Raw genomic sequence first — 13,838 nt, 5'->3', positions numbered from 1 at the left:
TCTTTAGCTTTAAACTGGAACAAACAGCAATCTACAGAAAACCCTTTGCTGCTTGTTCTGATTGAGCAATAAAGACCGGTTTTCCCTTTGGGGTGGAGGGAAGCAGCAGGTCAAGGTGAAGTATGGATAAGCCTTTGGTATAAGCTACTTTTATATTCTCACTCCTTAGGCCCAGTTTGTTTAGACTTGCCTTCCTTCACCCCCTAAATGGCTACATCATTGAAGATATTTAACATGCCCTTTTCTTCTAACTGGAGATTATGATAAGCTTGTGGCTTCTGTCAAAAACAGATAAGGTGTGTCTACCTCCTCCTTTCATAGTGCTTGACTTCCCTTACACCACAATATTCTGTATTCATTCCACTCGCTGCTGCCACCAGCTGATGCAGGGGAAAGCAGAACAAAACACAGGAATGTTCTAGCCAGTATTACCACACAAGGGAAAAACCGTATGTGTGGCAGCTGTTTGTGGCAATTTACATTTACCTCAATATTTATCCTGCGGGTAGTAGCTTATGATTATGAAGCCATCTAGGGTGCCACACTTCAAAAAAGACTATCTCCTTTTGTTAGTAGTAGTAGTAGTAGTAGTTGTTATTATTATTATTATTATTATTATTATTATTATTATTATTATTAACCTATATTAAATCTGTTGACAGTTCTTGTAACAACTAAATTCCAGTATTTTGGAGGCCCCAAGATTTGAAAGCTCAGAATTTGCCCATCTGAACAGCTGATACCCAGGATTTTCCCATCCTGCTGGTATCCAAGTCTCACTACTTCCTTTCTCTCCAGAAACATGGGCCAAAGCCCCACCAAATCACACCCCCTTGTTCTCTCCCTCCCCTCAGTTGATCCAGCTGTGCAATCAGTCCCATTGTCAACCTGTTGTCCTTTAGCAGCATCTTTCAAACAAGACATTGAAATTTTTAAAGGCTGGATCAGTGACTGTCAGCAGAAGCTTATTTATAGGAGCAAACAATGTCTGTCTTGATGTGGGAGAAAGTAAATCAAGTGTAAAGGAAACAGGTTTCTTCTTGTCAGCACTCTGAAGAAAAACCATTTGAGTTTTAGGTGGCGCATCCCAACTCCCTTTTTTTTTTAGCAGAAGGAACCCAAAAAGGACTAGGAAAGGCAAAAGAAAGTACCATATTTTTCGCTCTATAAGGCGCACCAGACCACAAGACGCACCTAGTTTTTGGAAGAGGAAAACAAGAAAAAAAATATTTTGAATCTCAGAAGCCAGAACAGCAAGAGGGATTGCTGCGCAGTGAAAGCAGCAATCCCTCTTGTTGTTCTGGCTTCTGGAATAGCTGCGCAGCCTGCATTCGCTCCATAAGACGCACACACATTTCCCCTTACTTTTTAGGAGGGAAAAAGTGAGTCTTATAGAGCAAAAAATACGGTAGCTATAGTTACCTTATGGAACTCCTTGCCGCAATAACTTACATGGCTTTGAGAAAATATTAGACAAAATTGTGGAGGATACCTGGGCTATCAACAGGTGAATAGAACCTCCAGATTTAGAGACTTGGGCAGTTGCTGCTCTCATATCCTGCTTTGAAACATCTGGTTGGCCTCTGGGAAGGTAGGTTACAATCTATGGCCAGTTGTCAGGGATATTTGGAGTAGTAGTCCAACAACAACTTGCAGGTTCCAGTTTGGAGAAGGTTGATCTAGACTGGGACCATGGGGCTGATATGTACCTTTCAAAATCAAGAGTGGCATAATGCAGACTCCTACAATGAATACCAGCCCTGCAACAACATTGGATGTTGAAGCAGCAATTACATCTCTGAATGAGACAATCTTCAGCCCTGGCACAATGTTGGTTTTGGAGAGAACCAAGCTACTGGAGACCTTCTTTAAGTAGAGATGCCAGGAATTGAACCTGGGACCTTTCAAAGTTATTTTAGCTTTTTTTGTGTGTGGAAGGGATGCCATGGTGGCTTACAGCCTAAAAGCTTAGAAAACATAAGCTGACAATCAATAAGACACATCAAAAATTCATCAGCCTAAAAAGAAAGCAGGAAGGCAAAGTCTTAAATTTTATGCATTAAAAAAAACAAAAAAGCAGGCAAGGTATTGCCCTTTTGCAAGGGTAATGTTCCGGATGCGGTTTGCACACCTTAAGCGCTATATGACCTCTGTCAGCAGGGCTCTGGTTTGGAATATTTATTTATCTCACAGTTGCAAGTTCTCTGGACACAAATAAAAGAGACTTGAAGCTAACAAAAGTTACTAGTCTGCCTTCCCCCATAGTAACCTGCTGGGGCTAGAAGCAGCAGGGGGCAGAGAAATCCTGTTTTTTCCCCCTATAGCAGTCTGCTACATTCCTGTACTGGGTACAATGGAGTGTGGAAGGCACTCTGGCCTTTATTCACCAGCCCACTCCCTTGCCTGCACTCAGTTCCTTCTTGCCTGTGGCTACGAGGCCTAGTATAAGACTGAAGGCAAAATTTAAAGCCATCAAGTTGTAAAAGTTGGATGTAAAACATAAAATGTAGAACAAAATAAAAGCAATAGTGGAATAAAATGAAAACCAGTGACAGTACAAAAGATCACTGAAACACCAAAAAGAAAAGCCTGAGGAAAGGAAGAAGTCATCTTCACTTAGTGCTGAAAGAACCACCTCATAGACAACAGGCAAAATTCAAGCAGGTTTCCATTTTTAAAATGCCAGTGCATGCATTTTTGCACAGATTTGTTCTAATTGACATATTTTTGTATGCAATTTTGCCTAATATAAAGCATTTTTGTACACTCCTTTTTTTCTTTCAAATATCCACATTTCGGTCCACACTTTTCCTTGATATGTGCACTTTTTGACTGAAGAAGTGCAGGGAAGAGTGAGTTTCACATGCCAGCTGCATTTCAGCTCACACGTTCTCTAACCTGGGCTTGGGAAATGCAAATTAGATGGGCTCACATTAAAATATTTAGTAACAGAGGGTTCATCCACACTTCCGATTGTCCAGTTCCTGGAAAGCACAGGTCGTAGTGTTCTTTCTCTTGCCCTGCTCCTTTCCCAGGGGGAGCCCACTCTTTAATGCTAAATCAGAGCAAATGTCAATCTTGAGAAAATCTAAATGGCTGTTTGCTCTGATTGAGCTCTGACAGTTTTCTTGGGTTTGAGAGGAGAGACAACAGTGGGACAACAGGGTGTGTGAACAAGTCTCCACTGTCTTTGTGTGCTGCCAAGGAAGAATACTGCTGCTGTTACCTTAAGGAGACTGATTCCTTTCCGCAGGATCATTGTGGTTTTAAAATTCTCTATGTGGGGACAGATAGGCACATGCATCAAACAGCTCTGTGGTCCAGCCACCCCTGAAAGGAAGCCAGTTTTGTAGTGCTGGACCACTAAAGAGTTTTAACAAATTAAGCATTTGCAGGAGTAGAGGTATGGAGGAAAGTTTTGGCTATGCTGGACTGAGCACTTGTTCTATTATGGTGATTGTTTTCTCTCCAACTAATGGCTGCAATTTGGAAATTGCACACATTAGGTCAAACCTCTTGAAATCCTTCTCTGACCTGGACTTGTTAGGCCAGGAAGCTCCGGCAAGCTTGTCCGTGGAAGTGAGCCAGCATCCAATTATGCCTTCCCTAATGGCTCATTACTTATCACGAAAGACCACAATGCTCACAGATTCTGGAGTCCAAGAGAGAATGTGTAGTTGTGATGGAGAGGCATTTATAGTACGGAACAAAAAGATCCCCAGCTAGCAAGGCACAGAGGAAGGTGTGCTCTGATGAATCCCAGCATTGCAGGGCAGACGTCTGAGACAAATCCAAGGGCCAACTTGAGTTTGGCATAGAACCAGCTGATGTCTCCTCCAGTTGTTCTGGGATCCTTCAGCTTTAAATTTCACTCACAAGTGGCTTGAGGGCCAGGGAACCCCCATACAATGGAAGGCAAGAATTGGGTCAGAAGATAAACCCCTGAAACAGCCCTTTCCATCCTGGTTACACTCCAAATCACATCATCCCTGACCATTCGCCATGACAGCTGTTGTGGCTGATGAGAGTTGGAGCCACACAACATCTGGAGGGAAGTATGTTTGAGAAGGCTGGCCAAAAGCTCCGTCCATGTAAGCCTGAGTAGACCTTTCAAAGTTAATAGACATGACTTTGGCTTGTCCACACTTCTACTTATCCTGTACCTAGGCACAGGTCTGAGTGGTTTTGCCTTTGCCCCACTGCTTCTCCCCTCCCCCCAAAAAGCCTGCCCTTTAGCGCTAAATCAGACCAATCTGCTGAAATCCAGATTGCTATTTGTTCCCAATCAGCACTAAACTGGGTTTTTCCGGGCAGAAACAATGGGGCAAACAGAAGTGGGAATGAGCCCTAACTCAGTAGGTCCATTGTGGGCCCATTTCAGTGGTTCATTGTGATTATAACCTAGTTGGATACAGCAGAATCAAAAGCCCTACAGTGTAACAGAGACCTGTGAGCAAAACCTCTTGAAGTCGATTTTCCTTCTAGATATGTGTTTTGTTTCGGGATGACTGCTTCTGAATCTCAGCTTCGAGACTACAGCTGTGTGCATTCAAATTGCTCATGTGTGCCTGGGCTCTTGTGCCCCATAGCTGAAACCCCACCCTTGGTGATGGGCACTGCCCAGTGTACAAGAGTGGATGACAGGGCAATAAATTGAAGGAAGACATCTCTTTGGTCCTGGGCTATTTAGGTCTCACCACACTGAATCTAATAAACGTTTCACATTCTATTACTGCGTGTGGCTCTTCCATTCTGTCTGGGAGTGAATTATGTTAAAGTAATATGGATGAGCAAAATTAGATTACATAGAAATAAAGTAGAGTAAAAGGGCAACCAGCATATTGGAAAAGAGAGATAGTCACCTCCAGTGCCGTCACAAGAGCGTACAAAGACTTTCATGGGGGAAGTGTATTGGAGAGAGGGGAGTTCAAAAGGCAGTTTGCTCATGGACTAATGTTAACGGACTAACTGACCATCCAATGTAATTCTCCTTGCCTGTGTAGAGCCAATTCAGAATAGTTGGCATGACTCTCAATTATTTTCTCATAGGCGCACGCGCACACACACATGGGGGAGGGGGGGGGAGACCGACCCCTACACATGGAGCTGCTAACAAGCCCTAGATGCTATCAGACTGATCCTTTTGCTCCAAACCAGGTTATAAGCTGGTTATACTGTATTTATTCGAGTTTAATGCACTATTGAATTGAATGTACACCTCAATTTTCAGAACCTTGAAACAAAACAAAAAAAGTATTTGCTGTTGAATGTAAATGTGCCATCAAATCTAATGTGCACCTAAATTGTTGCACTGTAATTTGGCCAGAAAAGGTGAGCATTAGATTCGAGTAAATACAGTAACTAGTTTTACAAAGTAGTGGCATCCCTGCAGAAGGACAATTGCTCCTTAATTTCTGTGACAGGATGTATTCTAACCTTCCTCTCAACTATAGGTCTACTGGAGACAAAAATAGTTTCTCAGTAAATCCATATTAGGTAAAGGTAAAGGGACCCCTGACCATTAGGTCCAGTCGTGGCCAACTCTGGGGTTGCGGCGCTCATCTCGCTTTATTGGCCGAGAGAGCCAGCGTACAGCTGCTGGGTCATGTGGCCAGCATGACTAAGCCGCATCTGGCGAACCAGAGCAGTGCATGGAAATGCCGTTTACCTTCCCACAGGAGCGGTACCTATTTATCTACTTGCACTTTGACATGTTTTCGAACTGCTAGGTTGGAAGGAGCAGGGACCGAGCAACGGGAGCTCACCCTGTCGCGGGGATTCGAACCGCCAATCTTCTGATCGGCAAGTCCTAGGCTCTGTGGTTTAACCCACAGCGCCACCCGCGTCCCAAAATCTATATTAATGCCCCTTTAAAATACAGGTATAGGCATGAAGAGCTAGCCTTCACTGTGGAGCAATTTTAGCATAACCAAACATCCTACAGTTTTATATGACAAAAGAGGTACAACTAGTTTGATAAGGCTCTTGTAATCTACAACAGATTTGTATTTTGCTAAGTACAGACACTGTCACATCTTAGCATTTCTCTCTGATCTGCTTCTTCTTGTTTTTTGCAGTCTCTCTCCAGGTGAACATTGCTCCAAATAAAGTGGAGGTGCCTGTTGGAGAGTCCAAATTCTTCTTGTGTCAAGGTGAGTAATGCCTTCCCACTTTGGCTGTTCATAGCTGCTTGGGGTGAAACATTATTGCTTGTGGAAAGGCTGAATCCCTTGTCTTAAGATCCCATTACGAGGTCCCTTTACACTGTTCCACTAACAAATTTGGAGACCATCTTGAGTGTGCTCTCATTCTCCCAGCTTTGCACAAAGATTACTGATCCAAAGATGATGTAAGCATTTACCATAGAATGGTGGAATCACCCTTTCCTCTAACATAAGCCAGCAATTCCATGCATATCCAAGTCCCACTGAATACAGTGGGGCTGTTTCCTTTAAACGTGCGTACAATTGCGACAGATGAAGGAGAGTCTTCAGGAAGTTGTCTTGACGTGATTTTGGCCGCTGGGTGTAAAAGCGTACTGAGAGTATGCAGAGACTTCCGTTTTGGTGGGACATGTTCAGAAAGCTTCTGTTGCTTGTCTAGATTCTAGAGTTTCTTTTTTGTGGGTGCTTGGATTCCAATGTATTGTAATCTGTGTCTAGACCTTTGGTTATAAATCGAAACTAACTGTAAAGAGTCTGGCACCTTCTATATTGCGGATGACAGAGACCCAAAGGGTTTAGGAAACATCTTCGGTGTCCTCTTTTTAATATATTTCAAGCCCTTTCTTGGGGAATTCTAGAACTGCTGTGAGAAAGCTAACTCGCCCCACCACCACTTTAAGCCTTGGGAATGCTTTTCTAATTTTCCCTGGGACCTGAGCTGCAAGCGGTCAGTGTGTAAAAGCTAATGAATGCATAGCAAATCCTTAGAATCACAGTGCCTATCATCTGCAGTGCAAGGGCTCCCATGAACAGCAGGATGTTAATACATCAAAGATTTGAACCTTCACCCACCCATGACTTTATTCCTTGGTGTTCAGTAAAGCTTTATCACCTGTATGGTGGGCCCCAAGAGCAGTGATTCTAAGAGGCCGCTCCACACCTGCCCAGATTCTAGGGGGTTATCTGAATGATTCCTAAGGAAGAGGGAACATCCAATGAATTTTATCCTTGAACATCTTACCCTTTTTGATTTAGTGACTGGAGATGCCAAATCCAAAGACATCTCCTGGTTTGCCCCCAACGGTGAGAAGCTGACGACAAACCAACAGCACATCTCAGTGGTGCGGACAGAGGATTCATCTACTCTCACCATCTACAATGTCAACATAGACGATGCTGGCATTTACAAATGTGTTGTCTCCAGTGAAGAAGGCGATGTGGAGGCCACACTCAACGTGAAGATTTTCCGTAAGATACCTGACCTATTTCCTTTCAAAGGGTGGGAGAGCTAGGTGGGAGGGCAATTTTACAATGTGTGTCAGGAACATTGTATGCTTACATTTATATGTCCCAGTGTCTTCCAGTTTTTGGAAGAATGTTGATGAGTTTCAGCCCTTCAGACTAGGTGTCATTCCAGCTACCAGGGCTTTCTACTGAGGACACCCCAGTAATGGTGCCCCACCCCAAAACCAATAAAGGTTTTGGGGTGGGGCACCATTACTGGGGTGTCCTCAGTAGAAAGCCCGTCTCTCATAGTTTAAGAAGTGGGCCTCACTGAGTTCTATGTCAAAGGGACCCCAGATACTGTTCTTGTCTTAGGTTTCTTTGTGTTCTAAATATTTTTGGCTCATGTTTTATTGTTGTTCTGTTAAGCATTATGGAGTTTCCTTGTGACTGGTCATTTTGTGGGTAAAGGGAGGATATAAATATTTTCAGCCAACCGATGAACTAATTAAAATCCTAGAGTCAGCATGGCTCACTGCAATCTGGTGATCAGAGCCTATTGAACCCTGCAAAACAAGCAAACGATCCCTGTGTGGTTTTGTTTTCCCTTGTCTCGCTTGAGTTTCCTAGAGCCACCTGCACTGTCAGAGCCTCTTGTAGTCGGAGGTATACATAGGGGTTGGCGAAACCAGCCCCCTCCAGGGGTGCAGCCCCCTGCAAAAATCTATTGAGTGTATGATGTATATGTGTGAGGAGACACAGCACTGCTGTCGTGGTGAGAGCGAAGGAGAAGCTTCCCGCCCTTCTCACACCGCGACATGAAGGCATGTGAACATTTTCTTCCTTCCTCCTCGCCTCGCTCTCACTCCAGACACTGAGTACTTGGGTCACATAAAGTGTAGTAATTTCTAATGTGGCTACTGCAGTACAGTGATTTTTTTTTCAGGCAGGCTCCTTGCTCTGGGTGCAGAAACAGCTCCTTGACAAGGGCACAAGGGACCCTAGGTACACCTCTGCTCCCAATGCTTCAGCAAACTCAAAAGAGCCAAGATGGTGACCTGAGCAGCAGCTTCTGCCTTCGCTTTGCTGTTCTTTACATTTTAACTTTAGCTGCTGACCTTGTTTTTCTGGATTGCATAGGCTGATAAGTGCAGTGGGATTCTGTGCCTCTGTTGGGACTTCATTCAGACTGTTGGGTGGATACTCCAGCTTTGGCTTTCCTGCACGGAGCAGGAGTTGGACTGGATGGCCTTACAAGGACCCCTCCAACTCTATGCTTCTGTACTTAGTATGTGTCACGCTGCCTCTTGGGTGTATGAGGTCAGACAAGGTTAACTCTCCCTGCTTGCTTTCCAGAGAAGCTGACTTTCAGGAATGCTCCCAGTCCACAAGAGTTCAAAGAAGGAGAGGATGCGGTCATTGTGTGTGATGTTGTCTCCTCGCTGCCTCCCGCAGTCATATGGAAGCACACGGGCAGAGATGTTGTTCTTAAAAAAGATGGTAAGATGGTGGTGAGGAAAGAACTTTGAACATCTTTATTGCAGGGCCAGAACCTAGTTGTTGTGAAATATGAAAGGGAGCACCAGGCATCAGCAAGCAGAATGAAGCACTGAGGCTGCCAAACAGACCCTGTGGGGCTTAGTGCAGGTGCATAAGAGGTGGGGAACTTGAGAGCCCAGCACTAGATTTAGGATACATTTGTATGTCACCTACTAAACCTCTTTGCTGCTGCAATTGGGCTTCCTGTGTTTATCAGCTCTTATTGCTGGTTTGATTGGGCCCAACTTCTTCCAGGTCCTGGTGAGCTTGATTGTGGAAACTAGGAGAAAGAGAGAGAGAGAGAGAGAGAGAGAGAGAGAGAGAGAAATGCTGTTCAGATTAAGCTTATTGTCCAAGATGAAATATCAGGGATAGCTGTACAAAAGAATCTTAGGTGGCCACCATCAAGCTTTCTGTTCCTTTTTTTTTTTCTTGCAGTGCGGTTTGTTGTGCTGCCCAACAACTACCTACAGATCAGAGGAATAAAGAAAACAGATGAGGGGATGTACCGGTGTGAAGGAAGGATCCTGGCTCGTGGAGAGGTTGATTTCAGAGACATTCATGTCATTGTCAATGGTGAGTTAGGAACGTAGGAAGCTGCCTGCCTTATACTGTGCCAAGCTACTTGCTCACCTTTCCCAGTATTCTCTACAATAGGAGAGGGGAGCCTCAGGGCCCAATAGGAGTCTCCAAGCCTCTCTTTCTGACCCTCAGGGCTCTTCCCAGGCCACACTCTAAGGGTCAAGCACTTTCACCTGGCTACAATGTCTCATTGAACTATGATCGTAACTCTTTCTTCCCAGCTTTGGGTGTGTAGCAATCTCTGACTTCTGTGTGGCTGCTGGACTGTAGCCCAAAGGGGAGAGTTATATCATTTGCTCTGTCCACTTTGCCTCTGGCCCCTTCCACCATTGGTACAGGACCTCCAGAAGGTCACCCATGAAGGAATAGGTTCTTGGACTGATCAAGGTTTTCACTCCAGATGCTATCATGCTATCACTGACTTGGCAGTGGCTTTTGGGGGCTGTATTAAAGTGTGTGTGTGTGTGTGTGTGTGACAGAGACAGAATAAGGTGCCCTATCTGGAAAGATGGGGGATTGGATGTGGGACCTTTTGCATACAAAGGATTTACCATTGAGCTATAGCCCTTCCCAAAGATACTATCAATATTGGAAGCTGTCTTCCACTGAGTGAGACGTTTGGTTCAATATTGTTTGTTCTGTCCAATATTGTTTGTTCTGTAAGGTAATGACTCTACAGGTTCTCATGCTCTCACCTCCTGCTTGATCCTTTTAACTACAGAGTGAACCTGGGACCTTGTCCATTTTAAACATGTGCTCTGCTACTTTGCCATCTCCCTTGCTCCTCGAGAGCCTTAGAAGAGAGGCTTTGTTGGCACGGGGTGGGGGAAGGAAGAAGTGCAATAACCTTCTCCCAAGTTGACACTTCTCACAACCAAGGAATTCAGAGGCATTTCATGGCCAAAATTCTCATGCAAAAATGACAAGTGATGGCACTTGAAGGTTTTCCTTTGGACTGGGACTGCTAACATGAACAATTCAAACTAAACAGCCAACCTTTTCAGGGAGTATAAGTTGAAGGGTAAAAGTTTCGTTTCTAGCACTGCACGTTGCATTAACTGAACGGAACAATATTTGAATTGCCCAAAGTCACAGTTTGGCTGCATTTGAGCAGTGAAATGGCTTGTAGGTACTAAATAAACAGTACCAATATTTCACTTTTTGGACATGTTTCTGCATTTGTATTGGTTTTTTTTTGCCATATTGCAGAGTTTTGATCAGTTGAGAATTTGGCGCTTTGGATACAATCCAAGAAGAGTCCTTGCCCATAAACTCTGTTAGAATATTGCACAAAGACTTCTTTTTAGTAATTATGCAACTAAATCAAACACCAAATAGTGGAGAGGCATAGAGTGCGGAGGACACTCAAGAACAGGACTCTTCTCTGGAGTCCATTTGGCAATGGTCTTGGCCTGTTTAGCGGCTCTGCCTCTCTATCTGCTGCTCATCAAAAGTGTATCTCTTGCTCTTTGTTTCTCTTTCTTTCAGTGCCTCCTACTGTTCGCTCCAAGCAGAGCACTGTGAATGCCACAGCAAATCTCAGCCAGTCAGTCAAACTCGTATGTGATGCAGACGGCTTTCCAGAGCCAACCATCAGTTGGACCAAGTAAGATGTGCAGATTCTCAGGTCATGTTCATTGGCACTGTGCTTGCAGGTTTTAGTTGAGAGGGCTATGGAACACCAGGGTGCCCCAAAAGGATTAGTGTTGTTGTCTGGCTTTGACCCAAATTAACTCCCTTCAAGAGCATGGGTTGAGTAATAACATGATGCTTTCCTTTAACCTCCTTCAGTTCCAGTCACTTTACTTTTGAAAGCCAGCCCCAACTGATAAACCCCGCAGTTGAAATAACCCCATCTGTCCATGTGCTTTGCATCCTTCAGGGATGGGGAATCAATAGAAAGAGGTGAGGATGATGAAAAGTACGGCTTCAGTTATGACGGCTCAGAGCTGACTATTCGCAAGGTGGAGAAGAATGACGAGGCAGAGTATCTCTGCATCGCTGAGAATAAAGCTGGCGAGCATGATGCCACCATACACCTCAAAGTCTTTGGTAAGTTGGGCTTTTATTGCTTCTAGTTCATTCTTCTCTCTGACCCAAAAATAAACAGACAAAAGTTAGATATCTGTTGGAAGGTTTAGTTAAATTTCCTAAACACCTGTTTCTAAAAAAGACTCAAGGGTTCTTAAAGATTTAAAACATACGAAAACTAAAACAAGATAGTGATATAAAAATATAAGAAGAAGAGGAGTTTGGATTTGATATCCCTCTTTATCACTACCCAAAGGAGTCTCCTTTCCCTTCCTCCCCCACAACAAACACTCTGTGAGGTGGGTGGGGCTGAGAGACTTCAAAGAAATGTGACTGGCCCAAGGTCACCCAGCAGCTGCATGTGGAGGAGCGGAGACGCGAACCCGGTTCCCCAGATTACGAATCTATCGCTCCTAACCACTACACCGCCCGATTTAAATAACCTGTTCCACTAGTGGAAGTCAGTGCAAGGACTCGCTACCTCAGTGGAGCTTCACCTCCTCTTTCCCCTGCACGCACCCTGTGCCTCCTCCAAATCCACGCTGGAGATCATGAGAACTTCCACAGCCCTGTGCATGGAGAGGGAAGGGGAGATCATTCCGTCAGACAGGCAGAAATGGAAATGGAACCATCTCCTTAGTACTATATCGAATTCCACTCATAATATCATTACCACCCCACCCCAGTAGACAGAGCCTCAGGAATAATGAACTTAAAAAGTTGTAAAAGTAACCATCCCATCAAATGCTTGGAAGTTAATTATTTATTTTGTTTCATTTTGTTTCATTTGAATTGCTTCCCATGAGGCATCTTGAAGTTATTTTTAAATAAGAAGTTTAAATAGTTCCTTGTGTGTGTGTGTGCAGATAGATAGATGATAGATTGTTGTTGTTTGTTGTTTAGTCGTTTAGTTGTGTCCGACTCTTCGTGACCCCATGGACCAGAGCACGCCAAGCACTCCTGTCTTCCACTGCCTCCCGCAGTTTGCTCAAACTCATGCTGGTAGCTTCGAGAACACTGTCCAACCATGTCATCCTCTGTTGTCCCCATCTCCTTCTGTCCTCAATCTTTCCCAACATCGGGGTCTTTTCCAGGGAGTCTTCTCTTCTCATGAGGTGGCCAAAGTATTGTAGTCTCAGTTTCACGATGTATACTTCCAGTGAGCACTCAGGGCTGATTTCCTTAAGAATGGGTACGTTTGATCTTCTTGCAGTCCATGGGACTTTCAAGAGTCTCCTCCAGCACCATAATTCAAAAGCATCAATTCTTCAGCGATCAGCCTTCTTTATGGTGTAGCTTTCACTTCCATACATCACTACTGGGAAAACCATAGCTTTAACAAGATAGATATAGAGACACACACACACAGTCTAAAACAACAGCAGCACATGAATAAATATGTCTATACCTGGTACATAGATAAAAATGAGTTTGCTAGTCCCCAGCTTAGCTTCCCAGATTTCATGTAATATTTGACAAGTTTCTAATTCTTGAGAGAGCAATCCAAAAGGGCCAGGAGAGAGAATCAAACTGCCCTTGTCTTCTGGACTCAACAGCAGAGTAGAAGGTAGGTGTGTGGGATCAGGGCCATGGCTAGGGGGTGGTGAGGTGGGTCCCTGCCAGGGGTGCAGGTGATGGGGAGGGCCACAAAATTGGCTTTAAAATATGTCCATAACTATAAATATTGATTATTGCCTCATAAGAAATGGTTTTAAATAGAGGGTGAATTGAATGGGGGGGGGAGGGTTGGAGGAGAGGCAGAAAGAAGAGCTAATTTGTCCATGGCTAGGGGGCGCAATCTAGGCGGTTCTGCTAGGGGTGCAAGATCACCTATCTACGGTTCTGTGTGAGATACACATTTTCTTTTTACGTTCTGGGTTTGTGTGGTGTCTACCATTGTTGTTATTATTATTGCTACTACTGCTGTTACTAGTACTTCTACTGCTACTAGTTGCTTTCCTCACAAAAGTGACCCAAAGTGACTTACAAAAGTATAATAAACATTAAACCCAATCATAATAACCACAACCACTAAAATACACATTTTTGAGAGAAAGTTTCCCACCCATTCACTTTGGTTGTGGTTTTTCTCATGTTCCAGGAGCTTATCAGGGTGCCCTTCCCATCAGGATCCTGACCCACATGCACACACTTGGGGTCCTTTCTCTTGTGTGTGATGTCAGTGCCTTGATGTCTGAGGGGAACTATCTGCAGACCTTCCCACAGCCTCCTGAAGGAGGTATCCTATGTTAAATGTCTCATGAGGTTGGACCTTTCCCTCTGCCATTAGATAGTGAG

At 44.2% G+C, this 13,838-nt stretch overlaps 1 protein-coding gene across 8 annotated transcripts in view; it reads left to right on the top strand.

The window, feature by feature from the left end:
- Positions 1-13,838, top strand: part of NCAM1 (neural cell adhesion molecule 1) — a 220,744-nt gene that overhangs the window by 136,211 nt on the left and 70,695 nt on the right. For all 8 annotated transcript variants that reach the window (XM_081889758.1, XM_081889759.1, XM_081889757.1 and 5 more), the window contains exons 2-7: positions 6,078-6,152; positions 7,200-7,412; positions 8,745-8,888; positions 9,366-9,503; positions 10,998-11,115; positions 11,392-11,561. In XM_081889758.1, coding sequence (XP_081745884.1) covers positions 6,078-6,152; positions 7,200-7,412; positions 8,745-8,888; positions 9,366-9,503; positions 10,998-11,115; positions 11,392-11,561 — 858 coding nt within the window. The remainder of the gene's footprint in view (positions 1-6,077; positions 6,153-7,199; positions 7,413-8,744; positions 8,889-9,365; positions 9,504-10,997; positions 11,116-11,391; positions 11,562-13,838) is intronic.

This window comes from Podarcis melisellensis (genome assembly GCF_964234715.1).
Source record: "Podarcis melisellensis genome assembly, chromosome: 15".
NCBI lineage: Eukaryota > Metazoa > Chordata > Lepidosauria > Squamata > Lacertidae > Podarcis > Podarcis melisellensis.
Note: the sequence above shows the minus strand (reverse complement) of the source record. Positions and strands in the feature narration are given on the sequence as shown.